The sequence below is a fragment of the Procambarus clarkii genome, unplaced genomic scaffold (genome assembly GCF_040958095.1).
Source record: "Procambarus clarkii isolate CNS0578487 unplaced genomic scaffold, FALCON_Pclarkii_2.0 HiC_scaffold_187, whole genome shotgun sequence".
In the NCBI taxonomy this organism is placed as follows: Eukaryota; Metazoa; Arthropoda; class Malacostraca; order Decapoda; family Cambaridae; genus Procambarus; species Procambarus clarkii.
The window spans coordinates 295,471-314,492 of NW_027189220.1; the positions used below are offsets into that span (position 1 = coordinate 295,471).

A 19,022-nucleotide genomic window follows, 5' to 3' on the forward strand; every position below is an offset into this window, starting at 1 on the left:
AGGTTGGGGAGGGGAGAAGGATAGAGGGGGTGGGGGAAGAGGGGCAGATGGAACATGGATAGTGATAGTGGGAGGGAGGTTGTATTAGTCAGCGGGAACTCAGGGGTAGGTGTGGGCATTGGGGCAGGAGGGGAAAGAGGGAAATGGAGGAAGAGGTGGGGGGGGGGCGTCCCCCATCCCCCATGGGGGTCCATGCGCCCCCACTCGCAATTCACAATCAATCAAAAAATATTCACAATCAATTAGTATGTCACATATGCACTTATTAAATAAGCATATATTGACTGTAAGCAAGTGCGAGAACGGGTTGCCCCATGTGGTGTTGGGAGGGTTGATGCTGGGGGTGAGGTCCGGTCGGTCACAGATTGAGGCTGTTAGGCCACACTCAGTGTGAGGTCTGCTCCACTCCTCACACTGTCACTATGCATTCAACAACTATTTTCAGTTATGCTATTTCTATTGTATTTGTTCACTACCTTATGGTTTTAGTCAAAATCCAAGTTTTGTCATTCACTCGTATATACTTTTTCACTTCGAAGCAGCCTGATCACCCCTCCCACTGCAGGATGCAGTGTGGGGTGTGTGTGTGTGTTTACTCACCTATTTGTGCTTGTGGGAGTTGAGCTCTGGCTCTTTGGTCCTGCCTCTCAACTGACTATCAACTGGTGTACAGGTTCCTGAGCCTACTGGGCTCTATCATATCTACATTTGAAACTGTGTATGGAGTCAGCATCCACCACATCACTCTCTAATGCATTCCATTTGTCTATTACTCTGACACTTAAAAAATTCTTTCTAACGTCTCTGTGGCTCATTTGGGTATTGGGTTTCTACCTTTGTCCCCATGTTCATGTTCCACCCTTGCTGAAGAGTTTGTCTTTGTCCACCCTGTCAATTCCTCTGAGAATTTTGTTGGTGGTTATTATGTCTCCCCTTACTCGTCTGTTTTTCAGGGATGTGACGTTCAGCTCCCTTAGCCTTTGCTCGTAGTTCCTACCATTCATTTCCGGGACGAGTCTGGTGGCATACCGCTGAATCTTCTCTAACTTTGTCTTGAGTTTAACTAGGTATGGACTCCAGGCTGGAGCTGAATATTCCAGTATAGGTCTTACATAAGTGGTATACAAAGTCCTGAACGATTCCTTACACAAGTTTCTAAAGGCAGTTCTTAAGTTCTTATGTTGGCCAACCTAGCATATGCCGCTGATGATGCCTTTTGATGTGGGCTTCTGGGGACAGGTTCGGTGTTATATCAACCCCAAGATTTTTCTCTCTGTTTAACACTTGCAGGATATCACCTCCCAGATGGTACATTGTAATCAGCTTTCTATTCTTTTCGTCTACTTTCATTACTTTACACTTTCCTGAGTTGAACATTTTTAGCCATTTTCTAGAACATTTCTCTAGTTTGTCAAAGTCGTCCTGTAGTCTCTGTCTATCTCCATCTGTCTAGATTCTTCTCATAATTTTTGCATCATCAGCAAACATTGAGAGGAATGAGTCTATACCCTCCTGAAGATCGTTAACATATATTAGAAACTGAATAGGTCCATGTACTGAGCCCTGTGGGACTCCGCTGGTGACATCTCGCCACTCTGATGTCTCCCCCATCACAGTTACTCGATTTTTCCCGTTGCTTAGATTCTTCCTTATCCACTGGAGCACCTTACCTTTTATTACTGCCGGTTGCTCCAATTTTGTAACAGCCTTTTAGGAGGTACTGTTTACTGTGGTATTATAGTTCGATGTGACAAAGGCTACAGGCCCGGATGGAATCTCCCCTTGGATACTAAAGGAAGGAGCAGAAGCACTGTGCCTGCCACTCTCCATAGTGTATAACAAATCACTGGTAAAAGGGAAATTGCCAAAAATTTGAAGACGGCTAATGTAGTCCCGATATACAAGTAGGGGGATAGACAAGAGGCACTGAACTACAAGCCAGTGTCCCTAACTTGCATACCATGCAACCTGATGGAGAAGATTGTGCGAAAAAAGCTAGTGGAACATCTGGAGCGAAAGAACTTTGTAACACAGAATCAATATGGTTCAGAGATGGCAGGACCTGCCTCACAGGATTAATTGAATTCTACAACCAGGCAACACAAATCATGAAAGAAACAGAGGGGTGGGCAGACTGCATATTTTTGGATTGCCAGAAAGCCTTTGACACAGTACCACACAAGAGGCTAGTGAAAAAGCTGGAGATGCAGGCAGGAGTGAAAGGGAAGGTACTCCATTGGATAAGGGCGCACCTAAGCAACAGAAGACAGCGAGTCAATGTGAGGGATGAAGTCTCAGATTGGCAAGACGTCACAAGTTGAGTCCCGCAGGGGTCAGTCCTTGGACCTATACTGTTTCTGATATATGTAAATGATCTCCCAGAGGGTATAGAATCATTCCTCTCATTGTTTGCTGATGATGCAAAAATTTTGAGGAGAATTAAAACAGAAGATGATAATAGGAGGTTACAAGATGACCTAGACAGACTGAATGAATGGTCCAACAAATGGCTGTTGAAGTTCAACCCGAGTAAATGCAAGGTAATGATACTAGGCGATGGAAACAGGAGGCCAGGCACAGGATACAGAATGGGAGATGAAGTAATTCATGAAACGGACAGAGAGAAAGATCTAGGAGTTGATATCACACCAAACCTGTCTCCTGAAACCCACATAAAAATAATTACATCTGTGGCATACGCGAGACTGGCTAACATCGGAACAGTCTTCAGGAACCTGTGTAAGGAATCATTCAAAAACCTTATGTAAGACCAATCCTGGAGTATGCAGCCCCAGCATGGAGCCCGTACCTTGTCAAGCACAAGACGAAGCTGGAAAAAGTTCAATGGTATGCCACTAGACATGTCTCAGAACTAAGAGGCATGAGTTACGAGGAAAGGCTGCGAGAAATGCACCTCACGACACTGGAAGACAGAAGAGTAAGGGGAGACATGATCATTATCTACAAAATCCTCAGGGAAATTGACAGGGTAGATAAGGATAAACTGTTGAACACTGGTGGTACGCGGACAAGGGGACATAGGTGGGAACTGAGTACCAACATGAGCCACAGGGACGTTAGAAATAACTTTTTTCAGTGTCAGGATAGTTAACAGGTGGAATGCACTTGGAAGTGATATGGTGGAGGCTGACTCCATACTACAGTTGCAAATGTAAATATGATAGAGGCCAGTAGGCTCAGGAATCTGTACACCAGTTGATTGACAGTTGAGAGGCGGGACCGAAGAGTCAGAGCTCAATCCCCGCAAGCACAAATAGGTGAGTTCATGTGCACTTACACACGCACACTAACACGTGCGCACTATCACATGTGCGCTAACACATGCGCACTAACACATGTGCACTCACACACGCGCTACTAACGTAGCAAGAATATTATGTACAGTTAATCAGGAATCCCAGTTAGAGGTTGGGTGGGTTATTTTAATCATTTTGTTAATTGTAATTAGATTTTACAAATATTATCATATAAATATATACAATTCCTTCGCTAGATTCGTGCGTTCTAATTGTATTATTTAATACACTTTTTATTTATAATGAATATTAGGCTGTCCACACTTGTCTGTTAATCTAGAATGTCAAAATATTTACACCCTAAGTGTGGTGCAGGGGTCTGGGCTACGGAGTGTAGTGAGAATGGCCACCTTTCTGCAATGCTCCAAAGGTGCTCACCATCGTCCCCTTCTCGTGCTGATTGTGAGAGGGAGAGTGTGAGTGTTCCAGTCACATAAGAGCAGGTGAAGGTGACTTGGGATGCAGCTAAGGATAGGTATTATGGAGAATTAATAACTGTATCAGCAACAACTACCATTAATGAAGTAAGTATCAATAAACAAAATCCTTCGAAGAAGACAAAGACAAAATCCTGCAAGTTGTGTACTATCCATAATATAGTAATAATATAAAAGCCTATCTCATGCTGATGTAGCAAAAGCCTTGTTTTAGAAGCAGTGTTCATCTCATGTATAACTTATTCACGTAAATAAAATAATTTATTTTTTATAAATAAATATATACAAGAGTTGTTACATTCTTGTAAGAACCCTCCCTCGGAACCCAACCCAACCCTCTTGTAACAACAACAAAATTAACCCTCGGATATAGGGTCGCCAGGAGGCCACCGAATATCAGAGGGGGGGGGGGGGGGGGGGGGAGGGGGAGGGACCATTGTGGTCATCATACAAACCGTCATTTTGAGGGGAGGCCTTTTTCACTCCCCCCCCCCCCCCCTCCGGCCACACACTGTAGCAGAATGGTTGCCATCTGGGTCCCCCAGGGATACTGGTACTCCAGGCCTGGTCTTGACGATGTTGCTACACCATCCTGACGACCCAGGTAAAAATTATTGCTACTCTTTGGATTCCACATGTGAAAAGGAACCCATAGATACTCATCTTGACACACTATGAGTTGCAAATAACAAAGTTGTGTCTTGTAAGTACTTACGCAAGCAATACATTAGTGTCATGTATCACTCATTGTGCCATGTAATATACATGTGCCATGTATATTAGTACTATCCATCTCTCACATATACAGTACACTCTAGCCAAAATTGTGTATCGAGGCGACAGGGAGCAGGGTGGCTGAGCTCATCTAAATTATCTATTACAAACATTTGTAATGACTGGTGACCAAATGTTAAGTGATCCAACAAGACGCTCTGAAGGTCACACCTGAGAAAGTCATTGATAATGCAATGTGACCTTAATGATGCCGAGTGTGTGAGGATTATTGATGTCATCGAGTTACCGTGTTAGGAAGTGGAGCAGTACAGACTACTCGACTCGTTCACTGCTACAGCGCTACAGCGCTTTGGTGACCTTTGTAGACTCCGTAGAAAAATCGTGACCGTGTCCCAAAACTTTCCAATCTGGCTGAAGCGTGTCATCCCCAGAGAAAGGCTTCATGGCTCTACATCCTCCAGACCTGAGGAGTTTTCCACGACGGTGGTCCGGGGAGGAAAGCGCCTGTGATGATGGTATCAGGCCATACAGAGCACGTCTGGTCCACAGGTGCCTCCAGCCCTTCCTAAACACCGACTGTGGATTTATTTACTCGACTGACTTTCAGACTGGGAGCTGCTACGATGTGACTGTGGGAAAAGTCTGCCATTAAATTGGAATGTGAATGTGTAAGTAGATGAATGTGAGTTCGTCAGTAGATGAATGTGAGTTCGTCAGTAGATGAGTGCATGAGTGAAAGCACGTGAGTATTTGACATTTATTGTTAGGTCTCGGCTTTTTCGTTGATTAATAAATTGATTGACCATTAATTCCGTCGGTAACTTTTTAACATTTTCATAAAGCTGCTTGTGGGAAAATCCAGCAGGGATTTATTTTTTCTTATTATATTTTTTGGTAACTTCAATATTGTATTATTATGGTGCTCAGTGGACTGTATATTTTTATTCAGCCTGCCAGAACTTTATCTGCATATAGTTTTGTGGGACAATTATAGCTTATACCACTATGAGTGGATATAGGATAAACTAAACTAGTTTACCTGTTGCAAAATATAAATTATACCATATATGGTGACCTAATCTACAGTATTATTGTTAGTACTAATCAATCTTATGATTATATTAGAATTCAATTTAGAATGTCTCAGCTATATGGTAAAGATGGCCTGATTATACTGTGTGTTTCTCCTAACATGTGTTTAGGGTGTGGGTACATGTGCTTCAGGGTGTGTGTGATGGCGCCTAGTACGGTGGCCTCTCTACAGCCAAGGTAGCAATAAACTTCACTATTTGTGTGGGCCAGCTCAGCTTGCAGTAACTCCAAATCACAAGTTACCTGGCAAATGAAGGACATTAGTAATGGTTCAATAAACAAATAAAGTACAGGTGTGACATGAATATTGTGTGTGTGTAGTGCTGAGTTAACACATATTGTGTTTGTGTTTTTCGTAGATTAATAACCGGCTGCCTATCCAATATTATATAGTGATCACTACAAATAAAAAGAATATAAGACAGTCGGATACTCGGCAGTCCTGTTGTTGAGGTCACTATGGCAATTTCTTGGTTGGGCTCATCGTTATGGATCCTTTGAGGAGTTGTGCTTGTAGTGAGGCGCCCTCTCTGTTTTGTGTACTAAGTTCTGTGTATACGTGACTGGCGCCTCCTCTCTCAGGTGGTGGTCCAGTAATATTCCCTCAATATTCTGTGTTTATTTTACAGTAACAAGGGAGCTAAGCTATATTTTTACTGCCAATTATATTTATTCAGTCCTAGTGAATACTATTTTATTATGTTTAAACACTAGACTCTTGTTTAAAAGAATAATTAGAGTTTTAAATTTACGTGTAGTGACAAGACGTCTGTTGTGATGATGTCACAGAATCATCCATTCTCTAAATTCTTAAAGGGTAACTGTAGTATGTTAACATGTGTGTCGGATTTCCGTCACTGCTTACCTTATGTAGCCAAAAGTCATTGAAACTTTAACACTTCAATATACTTGGGTTTGTTTTTATGTAAATAAATATACATGCATTCTTAATAAAGGGGTAAATATTAAAATGTTGTGGATTCCCAACATTGTGGATGCATGTGAGGGTAAACTGCTTCTTCCCCTCTCACCTCCGTCGTTGACAGCCTACTTACAACTAATACTTCACACCAACTAGAGCTACAAATACATATGTTCTGGAGTTCCCGCCAGGGCCTGACACCCTGTCTAGACAACAAAACACTCCATCCTTCACCACCTGCAACGCTTGCCCACTTTTCACACTGCAAACACGACTATGGCGTTTTGTTTATACTATTAATGCTCGTGAAACATAACATCTTCTTGGTATGACAGCAGTACCGTTTCATGCAACAGTCCGTTGAAAATGTCACTGGTCGAGAAGTATTAGATAAATTTGATGAAAGCTGAACAGTGCAAATTGGAACTAGCAAGTCCATTGTTCATCACAATGAAATGTGTTAAGTAAAACATGTGTATGGGGCAAGTAGCGAAATCAACAGACTAACAAACGTTGTAACAGCTCGAATAAGACTTGGCAACAGGTATCTCTTGCAGTTTGACTTATATAGGGATCTAGATGACTTAAAGTGTAAAGTGTTTGGACAAAGACAGAGATACACACTCGAGCATTACATTTTAGACTGATAAAATTCAGGCATTTAGAGATAAATCTAAACTCACACTGCATGAAATGACAATCTTAGTAACAAGTGTAATATACCTGAAATCCTTGCACCATATACATGTTTTGCTTCTAGTAAAGAAACGACATATGATAGTGAGGAACACGCTGTGTAGTGTGAAGACTAACATTAAGGAACAGCAACTTTCCTGTGACCCTGTAATACTTTCATAGCTAGTAGTAGGCATCCTTCAGTCTCGGGAGACTATGGAGTCGCGTTCTGGTTGTCAATTCTGGTGCAGCGTCTGGTGTGACTGATGAGGCCAATCCGAGAACGGCAGTCCATCCCACACTGAGCACAAACGAAGTCCGATTCTGGTCTGTCTTCCTGGCTACCGGCTTTCCTCCTCTGTCTCTCTGCCTCCGAATTCTTGGCAAGTGACTCCTCGAACTTGGAGAGACCTCTTTGAACAGACTGCCCCCAGGCTGAACGATCTGCGTCCAGTGTTTCCCACGTAGCAAGATCGACGTCCATGGCTTTCAGGTCCCTCTTGCATACGTCTTTGTACCGTAGCTGGGGTTTGCCTATTGGACGCTCTTCCTGCGTCAGGTCTCCATACAGGAGATCCTTGGGGATCCTGCCATCGCCCATTTGCACAATGTGCCCGAGCCAGCACATTCGTTTCTGCTTCAGCATTGTGTACATGCTGGTAATTCTTGCTCTCTCCAGGACGCTGTTGTTTCTCACCTTGTCCTGCCAGGTGATGTCCAAGATGTGTAGGAGGCAGCGCATGTGGTAGGCGTTCAGCTGTCTTTCCTGACGGGCGCAGAGTGTCCAAGACTGACTGCCATAAAGGAGAGGGCTCAGGACGCAGGCTCTGTAAACCTGGATCTTTGTTCACTCAGTAAGCTTATTGTAGGCCCACACTCTCTTTGTCAGTCTGGACATGGTAGTTGATGTCTTACCAATGCGTTTGTTTAGCTCTGTATCAAGAGACAGGGAGTCACAGATTGTGGAGCCTAGATATACGAAGTCGTGAACTACTTCCCGTTTGGAATCGCAGGTGCCGATGCCAGGTGGGGAGTTCACTCCTTGCCCCATGACCTGTGTTTTCTTCTGGCTGATGTGAGCCCAAAAGCCTGACTGGCCTCACTGAAGCGGGCCATGAGCCGTTGGAGGTCTTCGGCTGAGTGGGCAGTGACTGCTGCATCGTCAGCAAAAAGGAAGTCGCACAGACACCTCAGCCGATCCTTAGTCTTGGCTCTCAGTCTGGCGAGGTTAAAGAGCTTTCCATCCAACCTGGTCCGGAGGTAGATGCCTTCCATGGCAGATCCAAAGGCGTGCTGCAGCATAACTGCGAAGAAAATCTCAAATAGGGTTGGAGCCATGATGCAGCCCTTTTTTACTCCACTTCGAATGACCAAGGCATTTGATGTTAGGCCATCAAAGACCACAGTGCCCTTCATGTTCTCATGGAAGGATCTGATAATGCTGAGGAGCCTGGGTGGGCATCCGATCTTGGGGAGGAACTTGAACAGGCCATCCCTGCTGACGAGGTCGAAGGCCTTCGTCAGATCTATGAAGGCTACGAAGAGTGGCTGCTTCTGTTCCCTGCATTTCTCCTGCAGTTGTCTGAAGGAAAAGACCATGTCGATGGTCGACCTGTTAGCTCGGAATCCGCATTATGATTCTGGATAGACTCTCTCTGCAAGTACTTGGAGTCTCTTCAATGTGACTCGGGCAAACAGCTTTCCGATAATACTGAGGAAGGAGATGCCACGGTAATGGTTGCAGTCGCCCCTCTCACCTTTATTCTTATACAGCGTGACGAAGTTGGAGTCCCTCATTTCCTGTGGCACCTCTCCTTCTTCCCAGCAGAGGCAGTGAATTTCATGCAGCTTCATGAGCAGGTTACCTCTGCAGCACTTCAAGGTCTCAGCAGGAATACTGTCTTTTTCAGGAGCTTTGCCAGAAGCAAGGGAGTCTAGGGCCTCACTGAGTTCTTTGAGGGTCGGTTCGCTGTCGAGCTCCATTAACACAGGCAGACACTCAATGGCGCCCAGGGCGTCTTTGGTGACCACATTGTTCCTGGCGTATAGCTCAGAGTAATGCTCGACCCAACGCTTCAGCTTCAGTGTCTGGTCCTGAATCACCTGCCTGTAGCAGTTTCAGGGGAACGGTCTTCTTCTGGATTGTGCCAAGGGCCTTCTTGATGCCGTCGCACATTCCCCTTACATCGCCTGCATCTGCTGCAGTCTGTATTTGGGAGAAGAGCTGGAGCCAATAGTTGTTGATACATCGCCTGACGCTCTGCTGCACTTTGCAGTGGACGGCCTGAAGGATCTGTAAGTTGCGCTGACGACTTGGGCAGGCTTTGTAGGCTGCTAAAGCGTTTCTCTTTTCTTTGATGATAGGTGTCATTTCTTCTGAGTGAGCCTCGAACCAGTCTGCCAACCTGCTAGTCTTCTTGCCAAAGATGGACATGTCAGCATTGAACACAGCGTCTCTGAAGTTCTTCTTTTACAGGCAGTGACCCCAGCCGGGCCAGGGAGAGATTCCTCAAGCACGCATGCAAAATCATCCACCTTGTCCTGATTGCAGGTCTTGGTGGTGTCGATGCGAGGTCTGCCCTCCTTTTTCGAGTGGTGAATCTTCTTTGTTTGCATCTTTACCTTGCTACATCCCAAGGAGTGAACGGTGTCACAGACAGTACTCTGGCAGCTATGCTAATCTTGACGCTGGGTAGACTTGTATGCCTGGTAAGAATCAGGTCAAGCTGGTGCCAGTGCTTGGATCTGGGGTGTCTCCAAGAGACTCGGTGTTGAGGCTTTGTGCAAAAGAACGTGTTGATGACACAGAGACCATTAAGGCAGCAGAGTTCTAACAGACGTTGCCTTTTTCTTTCATCCTCCCTATGCCGAATTGATCCAGACAAGTGGGCCAAAAGTTGTGATCAGCACCCACTCTGGCATTGAAGTCGCCGAGGATGAACAGTGGCTCCTTTACAGGGATTCTCGCTGACTCTGCTGAGGTCATCATAGAAATTTTGCTTTGTCTCTGCTGGAGAAGTCAGGGTTGGTGTATAGGCACTAATTACATTGACTAGTCCTTTTTGGGAGTGCAGTTGCAGAGACAAAATTCGTTCGGTTTCCCTGTCGGTGGCATAATGTGTCCCAATAGTGCATTCCTGACGGCAAATCCCACACCGTGTTCTTTGGTTTCATCTGGAGGTTTTCCTTGCCAGATGAAAGAGAAGGCCCTTTCTCTCACAGATCCTGATCCTGGAAGCCTGGTCTCTTGGAGAGCAACAATATCCATCTGCAGTTTGCTCAGCTCCCTATCGATGATTGCTGTTTTTCGGGCGTCGTTGATTTCTTGCAGGTCGTCAGAGAAACCTGGTGTCAGTGTCCTGACGTTCCATGTGCCCAGCTTTAGGGCAGTTGATATTTTCTTTTTGGGATTGGTATTGCTTGGTGCAAAGTTTTCGGGCCGCTTGTCGGTTTTCACCCTAAACCCCACACACCCAGTAAGGTTAACGGATGGTGGCGAGACAACACCTTATTGACTGGGGTTTGCCCAGCTTGAGACGGGTGATAGCTGCCCAGTGGGGCGCGATGACCCCTCCCACCGTCGGGAGAAACCCCTGGCATCGCACTCTTCGCCAATCGAGCAGAAAACTTTAAACCAGTAGACTGCCGCTTCCCGTGTTGGTTCGACGCTGTGAGGCGAAGCTGGAGTGTCCTCTCCAGGGTACAAAGCCTCGGTAGGTAAATATGGAAGAGAAGCTGCTACAAAGGAAGCAGGTCCCCTCTCTCCACGTTGCTGAAATTATCCAATGGAAAGGCAAATGCCAATCCACATGGTTCCAGCACTGTCACAGGAGCGTCCAGAACGAGGTCGAAGTCAACAACGAACTGCCTTAGGGGCTCCAACTCTGGATTTTTCCTCGAGGTTGACTCCTGAAACCTTACCCAAAAGAGGGGTATGGCCGCAAGGCAGCGGAGGTCTAAAATCAGGGTTTTCCTTCCTCTAGATGGGCTGCCTTCCCAGGCAGCCCATCTCCCAGCCCAAAAATTGTCTTTTACGTCTCTGTGTTGGGGGTCTCTTAAGTCGCTGTGTTGGGGGTCTCTTAAGTCTCAGTGTTGGGGTTCTCTTAAGTCTCTGTGTTGGGGGTCTTTTAAGTCGCTGTGTTGGGGGTCTCTTAAGTCTCAGTGTTGGGGGTCTCTTAAGTCTCTGTGTTGGGGGTCTCTTAAGACTCTTTGTTGGGGGTCTCTTAAGTCTCAGTGTTGGGGATCTCTTAAGTCTCTGTGTTGGGGGGTCTCTTAAGTCTCTGTGTTGGGGGTCTCTTACGTCTCTGTGATGGGGGTCTCTTAAGTCTCTGTGTTGGGGTCTCTTAAGTCTCTGTGTTGGGGGTCTCTTAAGTCTCTGTGTTGGGGGTCTCTTACGTCTCTGTGTTGGGGGTTTCTTAAGTCTCTGTGTTGGGGTCTCTTAAGTCTCTGTGTTGGGGGTCTCTTAAGTCTCTGTGTTGTGGGTCTCTTAAGTCTCTGTGTTGGGGGGTCTCTTAAGACTCAGTGTTGGGGTCTCTTAAGTCTCTGTGTTGGGGTCTCTTAAGTCTCTGTGTTGGGGGTCTCTTAAGTCTCTGTGTTGGGGGTCTCTTAAGACTCAGTGTTGGGGGTCTCTTAAATCTGTGTTGGGGGTCCCTGAAGTCTCTGTGTTGGGGGTATCTTAAGCCTCTGTGTTGGGGGTCTCTTAAGTCTCATTGTTGGGGGTCTCTTAAGTCTTTGTGTTGGGGGTCTCTTAAGTCTCTGTGTTGGGGGTCTCTTAAGTCTCTGTGTTGGGGGTCTCTTAAGACTCAGTGTTGGGGTCTCTTAAGTCTCTGTGTTGGGGGTCTCTTAAGTCTCTGTGTTGGGGGTCTCTTAAGTCTCAGTGTTGGGGGTCTCTTAAGACTCAGTGTTGGGGGTCTCTTAAATCTGTGTTGGGGGTCTCTTAAGTCTCTGTGTTGGGGTCTCTTAAGTCTCTGTGTTGTGGGTCTCTTAAGTCTCTGTGTTGGGGGTCTCTTAAGACTCAGTGTTGGGGTCTCTTAAGTCTCTGTGTTGGGGGTCTCTTAAGTCTCTGTGTTGGGGGTCTCTTAAGTCTCTGTGTTGGGGGTCTCTTAAGCCTCTGTGTTGGGGGTCTCTTAAGTCTCATTGTTGGGGGTCTCTTAAGTCTTTGTGTTGGGGGTCTCTTAAGTATCTGTGTTGGGGGTCTCTTAAGTCTCTGTGTTGGGGGTCTCTTAAGCCTCTGTGTTGGGGGTCTCTTAAGTCTCATTGTTGGGGGTCTCTTAAGTCTTTGTGTTGGGGGTCTCTTAAGTCTCAGTGTTGGGGGTCTCTTAAGTCTCTGTGTTGGGGGTCTCTTAAGACTCTGTGTTGGGGGTCTCTTAAGTCTCAGTGTTGGGGGTCTCTTAAGTCTCTGTGTTGGGGGTCTCTTAAGACTCAGTGTTGGGGGTCTCTTAAGTCTCTGTGTTGGGGGTTTCTTAAGTTTCTGTGTTGGGGGTCTCTTAAGTCTCTGTGTTGGGGTCTCTTAAGACTCTGTGTTGGGGGTCTCCTAAGTCTCATTGCTGGGGGTCTCTTAAGTCTTTGTGTTGGGGGTCTCTTAAGTCTCTGTGTTGGGGGTCTCTTAAGTCTCTGTGTTGGGGGTCTCTTAAGACTCAGTGTTGGGGGTCTCTTAAGTCTCTGTGTTGGGGGTCTCTTAAGTCTCTGTGTTGGGGGTCTCTTAAGTCTCTGTGTTGAGGTCTCTTAAGTCTCTGTGTTCGGGGTCTCTTAAGTCTCTGTGTTGGGGGTTTCTTAAGTTTCTGTGTTGGGGGTCTCTTAAGGCTCTGTGTTGGGGTCTCTTAAGACTCTGTGTTGGGGGTCTCTTAAGTCTCAGTGTTGGGGGTCTCTTAAGTCTCTGTGTTGGGGGTCTCTTAAGACTCAGTGTTGGGGTCTCTTAAGACTCTGTGTTGGGGGTCTCTTAAGTCTCAGTGTTGGGGGTCTCTTAAGTCTCTGTGTTGGGGGTCTCTTAAGACTCAGTGTTGGGGGTCTCTTAAGTCTCTGTGTTCGGGGTCTCTTAAGTCTCTGTGTTGGGGGTCTCTTAATTAAGTCTCTGTGCAGTTTCTAGTTTAAAGGCTTAACTTTCACGGAATTTAATACCATTATATATTTACAAATGCTGTTTGATCAGACAGAAAACCAGTTATCTATTTCAACACTTTAACTGTTCTAATTAAATTTTCACGTTTGGTTTATGGAAGTTTCCTGCATGACCGATGACGTCTCCCCCGGGGAGGTTCCTGCATGACCGATGACGACTCCCCCGGGAGAGGTTCCTGGATGACCGATGAAGACTCCCCCGGGGAGGTTCCTGCATGACCGATGACGACTCCCCCGGGGAGGTTCCTGCATGACCGATGGCGACTCCCCCGGGGAGGTTCCTGCATGACCGATGACGACTCCCCCGGGGAGGTTCCTGCATGACCGATGAAGACTCCCCCGGGGAGGTTCCTGCATGACCGATGACGACTCCCCCGGGGAGGTTCCTGCATGACCGATGAAGACTCCCCCGGGGAGGTTCCTGCATGACCGATGACGACTCCCCCGGGGAGGTTCCTGCATGACCGATGAAGACTCCCCCGGGGAGGTTCCTGCATGACCGATGACGACTCCCCCGGGGAGGTTCCTGCATGACCGATGACGACTTCCCCGGGGAGGTTCCTGCATGACCGATGAAGACTCCCCCGGGGAGGTTCCTGCATGACCGATGAAGACTCCCCCGGGGAGGTTCCTGCATGACCGATGACGACTCCCCCGGGGAGGTTCCTGCATGACCGATGACGACTCCCCTGGGGAGGTTCCTGCATGACCGATGAAGACTCCCCCGGGGAGGTTCCTGCATGACCGATGAAGACTCCCCCGGGGAGGTTCCTGCATGACCGATGAAGACTCCCCCGGGGAGGTTCCTGCATGACCGATGACGACTCCCCTGGGGAGGTTCCTGCATGACCGATGACGACTCCCCCGGGGAGGTTCCTGCATGACCGATGACGACTCCCCCGGGGAGGTTCCTGCATGACCGATGACGACTCCCCCGGGGAGGTTCCTGGATGACCGATGAAGACTCCCCCGGGGAGGTTCCTGCATGACCGATGACGACTCCCCCGGGGAGGTTCCTGCATGACCGATGACGACTCCCCCGGGAGGTTCCTGCATGACCGATGAAGACTCCCCCGGGGAGGTTCCTGCATGACCGATGACGACTCCCCCGGGGAGGTTCCTGCATGACCGATGACGACTCCCCCGGGGAGGTTCCTGCATGACCGATGACGACTCCCCCGGGGAGGTTCCTGCATGACCGATGACGACTCCCCCGGGGAGGTTCCTGCATGACCGATGACGACTCCCCCGGGGAGGTTCCTGCATGACCGATGACGACTCCCCCGGGGAGGTTCCTGCATGACCGATGACGACTCCCCCGGGGAGGTTCCTGCATGACCGATGACGACTCCCCCGGGGAGGTTCCTGCATGACCGATGACGACTCCCCCGGGGAGGTTCCTGCATGACCGATGACGACTCCCCCGGGGAGGTTCCTGCATGACCGATGAAGACTCCCCCGGGGAGGTTCCTGCATGACCGATGACGACTCCCCCGGGGAGGTTCCTGCATGACCGATGACGACTCCCCCGGGGAGGTTCCTGCATGACCGATGACGACTCCCCCGGGGAGGTTCCTGCATGACCGATGAAGACTCCCCCGGGGAGGTTCCTGCATGACCGATGAAGACTCCCCCGGGGAGGTTCCTGCATGACCGATGAAGACTCCCCCGGGGAGGTTCCTGCATGACCGATGACGACTCCCCCTGGGGAGGTTCCTGCATGACCGATGACGACTCCCCCGGGGAGGTTCCTGCATGACCGATGACGACTCCCCCGGGGAGGTTCCTGCATGACCGATGACGACTCCCCCGGGGAGGTTCCTGCATGACCGATGAAGACTCCCCCGGGGAGGTTCCTGCATGACCGATGACGACTCCCCCGGGGAGGTTCCTGCATGACCGATGACGACTCCCCCGGGGAGGTTCCTGCATGACCGATGAAGACTCCCCCGGGGAGGTTCCTGCATGACCGATGAAGACTCCCCCGGGGAGGTTCCTGCATGACCGATGACGACTCCCCCGGGGAGGTTCCTGCATGACCGATGACGACTCCCCCTGGGGAGGTTCCTGCATGACCGATGACGACTCCCCCGGGGAGGTTCCTGCATGACCGATGACGACTCCCCTGGGGAGGTTCCTGCATGACCGATGAAGACTCCCCCGGGGAGGTTCCTGCATGACCGATGAAGACTCCCCCGGGGAGGTTCCTGCATGACCGATGACGACTCCCCCGGGGAGGTTCCTGCATGACCGATGAAGACTCCCCCGGGGAGGTTCCTGCATGACCGATGACGACTCCCCCGGGGAAGTTCCTGCATGACCGATGAAGACTCCCCCGGGGAGGTTCCTGCATGACCGATGAAGACTCCCCCGGGGAGGTTCCTGCATGACCGATGACGACTCCCGCGGGGAGGTTCCTGCATGACCGATGAAGACTCCCCCGGGAGAGGTTCCTGCATGACCGATGACGACTCCCCCGGGAGAGGTTCCTGGATGACCGATGAAGACTCCCCCGGGGAGGGTCCTGCATGACCGATGACGACTCCCCCGGGGAGGTTCCTGCATGACCGATGAAGACTCCCCTGGGGAGGTTCCTGCATGACCGATGAAGACTCCCCCGTGGAGGTTCCTGCATGACCGATGACGACTCCCCCGGGAGAGGTTCCTGTATGACCGATGTCGACTCCCCCGGGGAGGTTCCTGCATGACCGATGACGACTCCCCCGGGGAGGTTCCTGCATGACCGATGAAGACTCCCCCGGGGAGGTTCCTGCATGACCGATGAAGACTCCCCCGGGGAGGTTCCTGGATGACCGATGACGACTCCCCCGGGAGAGGTTCCTGTATGACCGATGTCGACTCCCCCGGGGAGGTTCCTGCATGACCGATGACGACTCCCCCGGAGGAGGTTCCTGCATGACCGATGAAGGTCAGCGGCGAAGTAGTTATTTCATCCTCTAGTTGTTGGTTACTTATACTCGCTTCTCCCATTAGGGTTGGATTACCTCCTGACAGCTCTTCTTTCGTTTCCAAGTGACTCAACCAGTCAGCTCCGACATTGTCGGCTTTTTTGATGTACTCAACACGGAACCTAAACTGATGCAAGAACGGAGGCCCTTTGCATAATCCAGGGATTAGCGTTCCTAAGGGTACTGAGATGACTACTGGATTGGTGGTCTACCTGGAAGGTAAAACATTTCCTAGACATACTGATAAAACTAGAAGGTGAAGGGACGAGGACGTTTCGGTCCGTCCTGGACCTTTCTCAAGTCGATTGTCAAACCCACATTCTACTTGAGAATGGTCCAGGACGGACCGAAACGTCGTCGTCTCTTCACCTTCTAGTGTGTGGTTTGGTCAACATAGTTTAGCCACGTTATTGTGACTCATCGCCTACATACTGATAAAACTTTTTAATCCTACCACTGCGGCTAATAACTCGCTCTTCAGTAGAGAACCTCAGCTCAGTATCACTGAACTTGCGGTTATAGTAAGGGGGCTGTGCCATACCCTCGTGTTCATGTAGAGCACAGGTGTTACACATGACATTCAGGTAATTATTAATTTAATAAACCTTTCCCCTTCGGGTAGTGTTTTCCTGCAACGTAACGACTGAATCCTAGATTAAGGCCAAAATTTATGTACTATTTGAAAAAGCAGAATTCTGCAATTTCCTGAGTTCTGTTAAGTCTTGGCAACAAATAGTGACTAATGTAAGTTCCGCTGCTTTCTGGGACTTCAGATTTCGATTTATTTTATTTGTTATTTAATTATTTTGTGTGACATTGTGTTGGAATTGAGCTGTGTTGTTTACCATACCGTTCATTTCGTAAGTATAAGTATAGATACCACACCTGTGACAGGTAACACTATGCTTTTCTTGAAAAACCGCGCCTTTGTTGCATGTAAGAGCAACACACATGCTATACTAAATATGTTACAATTCCATTTCAATGTTTCTGATTCCATTGATAAATTGAATTTTCAGAGATTTTGATTTATTTTCATTTTAATTTAACTATTTTGTGTGAATTGCATTGGAATTGAGCTGTGTTGTTTACCATACCGTTCCTTTCGTGAGTATAGTTTATTTTTTTATTTTTTCATATTTTCATTTCATTTTCAACAGTTTTTCTTATATTTCAGTGATGGGAACATCAGATCACTTAATGTTCCCAATTTTCTGGTGGGAACTTCAGACCATTTGGGAAGGCAATGGACGTCCCCTCATCATCCCCCACGCGGTGGGGGATGATGAGGGGACGGAAGTGAGAGATGGTGGGGAGGACGAGGGGACGGAAGTGAGAGATGGTGGGGAGGACGAGGGGACGGAAGTGAGAGATGGTGGGGAGGACGAGGGGACGGAAGTGAGAGATGGTGGGGAGGAAAAGGAGACGTGGGAGAGGCTAATGGTAAGGAAGGATGAGGGGACGGGGGAGTTTGAAATGGTGGGTACGAGGGGATGGGGAAATGGAGATTAGTGGGGAGGACAAAGGGACGGGGGAGTGGGGCACGAGGCATGGTGGAGTAGGGAATGGTTGGGAGGCCGAGGAGACGGGTGAAGGGGGAATGGTGGGGAGGACTGGGGGACAGGGAAGGTTGCTGTGGCTCAGCAAGGCACATGTGCTGCTAAGCCACAGCAACGCGTGGCCGGGTACAGCTAGTATTAGAAAATAAATTTCCACGGTGCCCATACTCACTCACTGTGAATATGGGTGAGTATGGCCTCTCCCGCCTCATGTGTGCGCGTAATTTGTTTCCACAAATTATTCTTTCAGAGCAACAACGTCAGCAGGGAAGAGCGTAGCACCATGTTAAGACATTCCTGGTAACAACATATATACCTCTGGTGCAAGTGTGGGCACCTGTAGCCCCGCTGAAGGCAATACATAGCGACGGACATAAGGTCATTGTGGCTTGTTTATTATTAAAAACAACGGTAATTGTTAAGCTATGAAAGATAAAACAATAGTTAACGAGTTTACTGGTGCGCAACAGGCAAAGCAAAGGTAAATGAGCAAGTGTTAGTGTGTGAAGTAATTGTAAATGTTGGCATGGACAACATTTACAGTTGCCCACTAAGTACCCACCTAAGGCACCCTCCTCCCACCCATCCCCTCCTCCCACTCCCCCCCCTCTTCCCAATCTTCCCTCCCCCCCAGGACCTCCCTTCTCCCCCATCCCCCAAGCCCTCCCTTCTCCCACATGCCCTCCTGTCTCTCCCATCCCCAAGCCCTCCGTTCTCCCCCGCCCCCCCCTAAGCCCCCTACTCTCCCCCACCCCACCTAAGCCTTACCCTCTCCACCACTCCCCAAAATTCTCCCCTCTTCCTCACCCACCTCAGCCTTCCCTTTACCCCTACGCCCCCCAAGCCCTCCCCCCTTTACTGCCCCCCCAAACCCCCCTTCTCCACCATCCCCCCAACCCTCCCCCTCTCACCCCCCCCTAACCCTAACCCTCTCACCCACCCCCCTACCCTCCCCCTCCCCCCCCACCCCCCTAAGCCATTCCTCCTCCACCAGTCTCCCCGTACCAGATCCTCCCAGCTCCCGCTCACCCCAGGCCCCACAGGTCCCCCCCAGAGGAGAAGCAGAAAAGAGTCAGTTTCAGGGTAATGTACTCGAACATAAATGGGATCACAAGTAAGGCAAGTGAACTAAGGGAAAGAGCACAGGAAGTGAACCCAGATGTAATCGGAGTCACTGAAATAAAACTCTCTGGAATCAT

General features: G+C 48.8%; 1 protein-coding gene across 1 annotated transcript; it reads right to left on the minus strand.

The window, feature by feature from the left end:
• Positions 1 to 11,157: 11,157 nt before the first annotated feature.
• LOC123748366 (filaggrin-like) lies at positions 11,158 to 16,286 on the minus strand. The gene is made up of 2 exons (XM_069320569.1): positions 13,410 to 16,286; positions 11,158 to 11,553 (listed from the first exon to the last, which is right to left on the minus strand). The coding sequence occupies exons 1-2, from the start codon at positions 16,284 to 16,286 to the stop codon at positions 11,158 to 11,160; spliced, it is 3,273 nt and encodes a 1,090-aa protein (XP_069176670.1).
• Between the last annotated feature and the right edge of the window lie 2,736 nt (positions 16,287 to 19,022).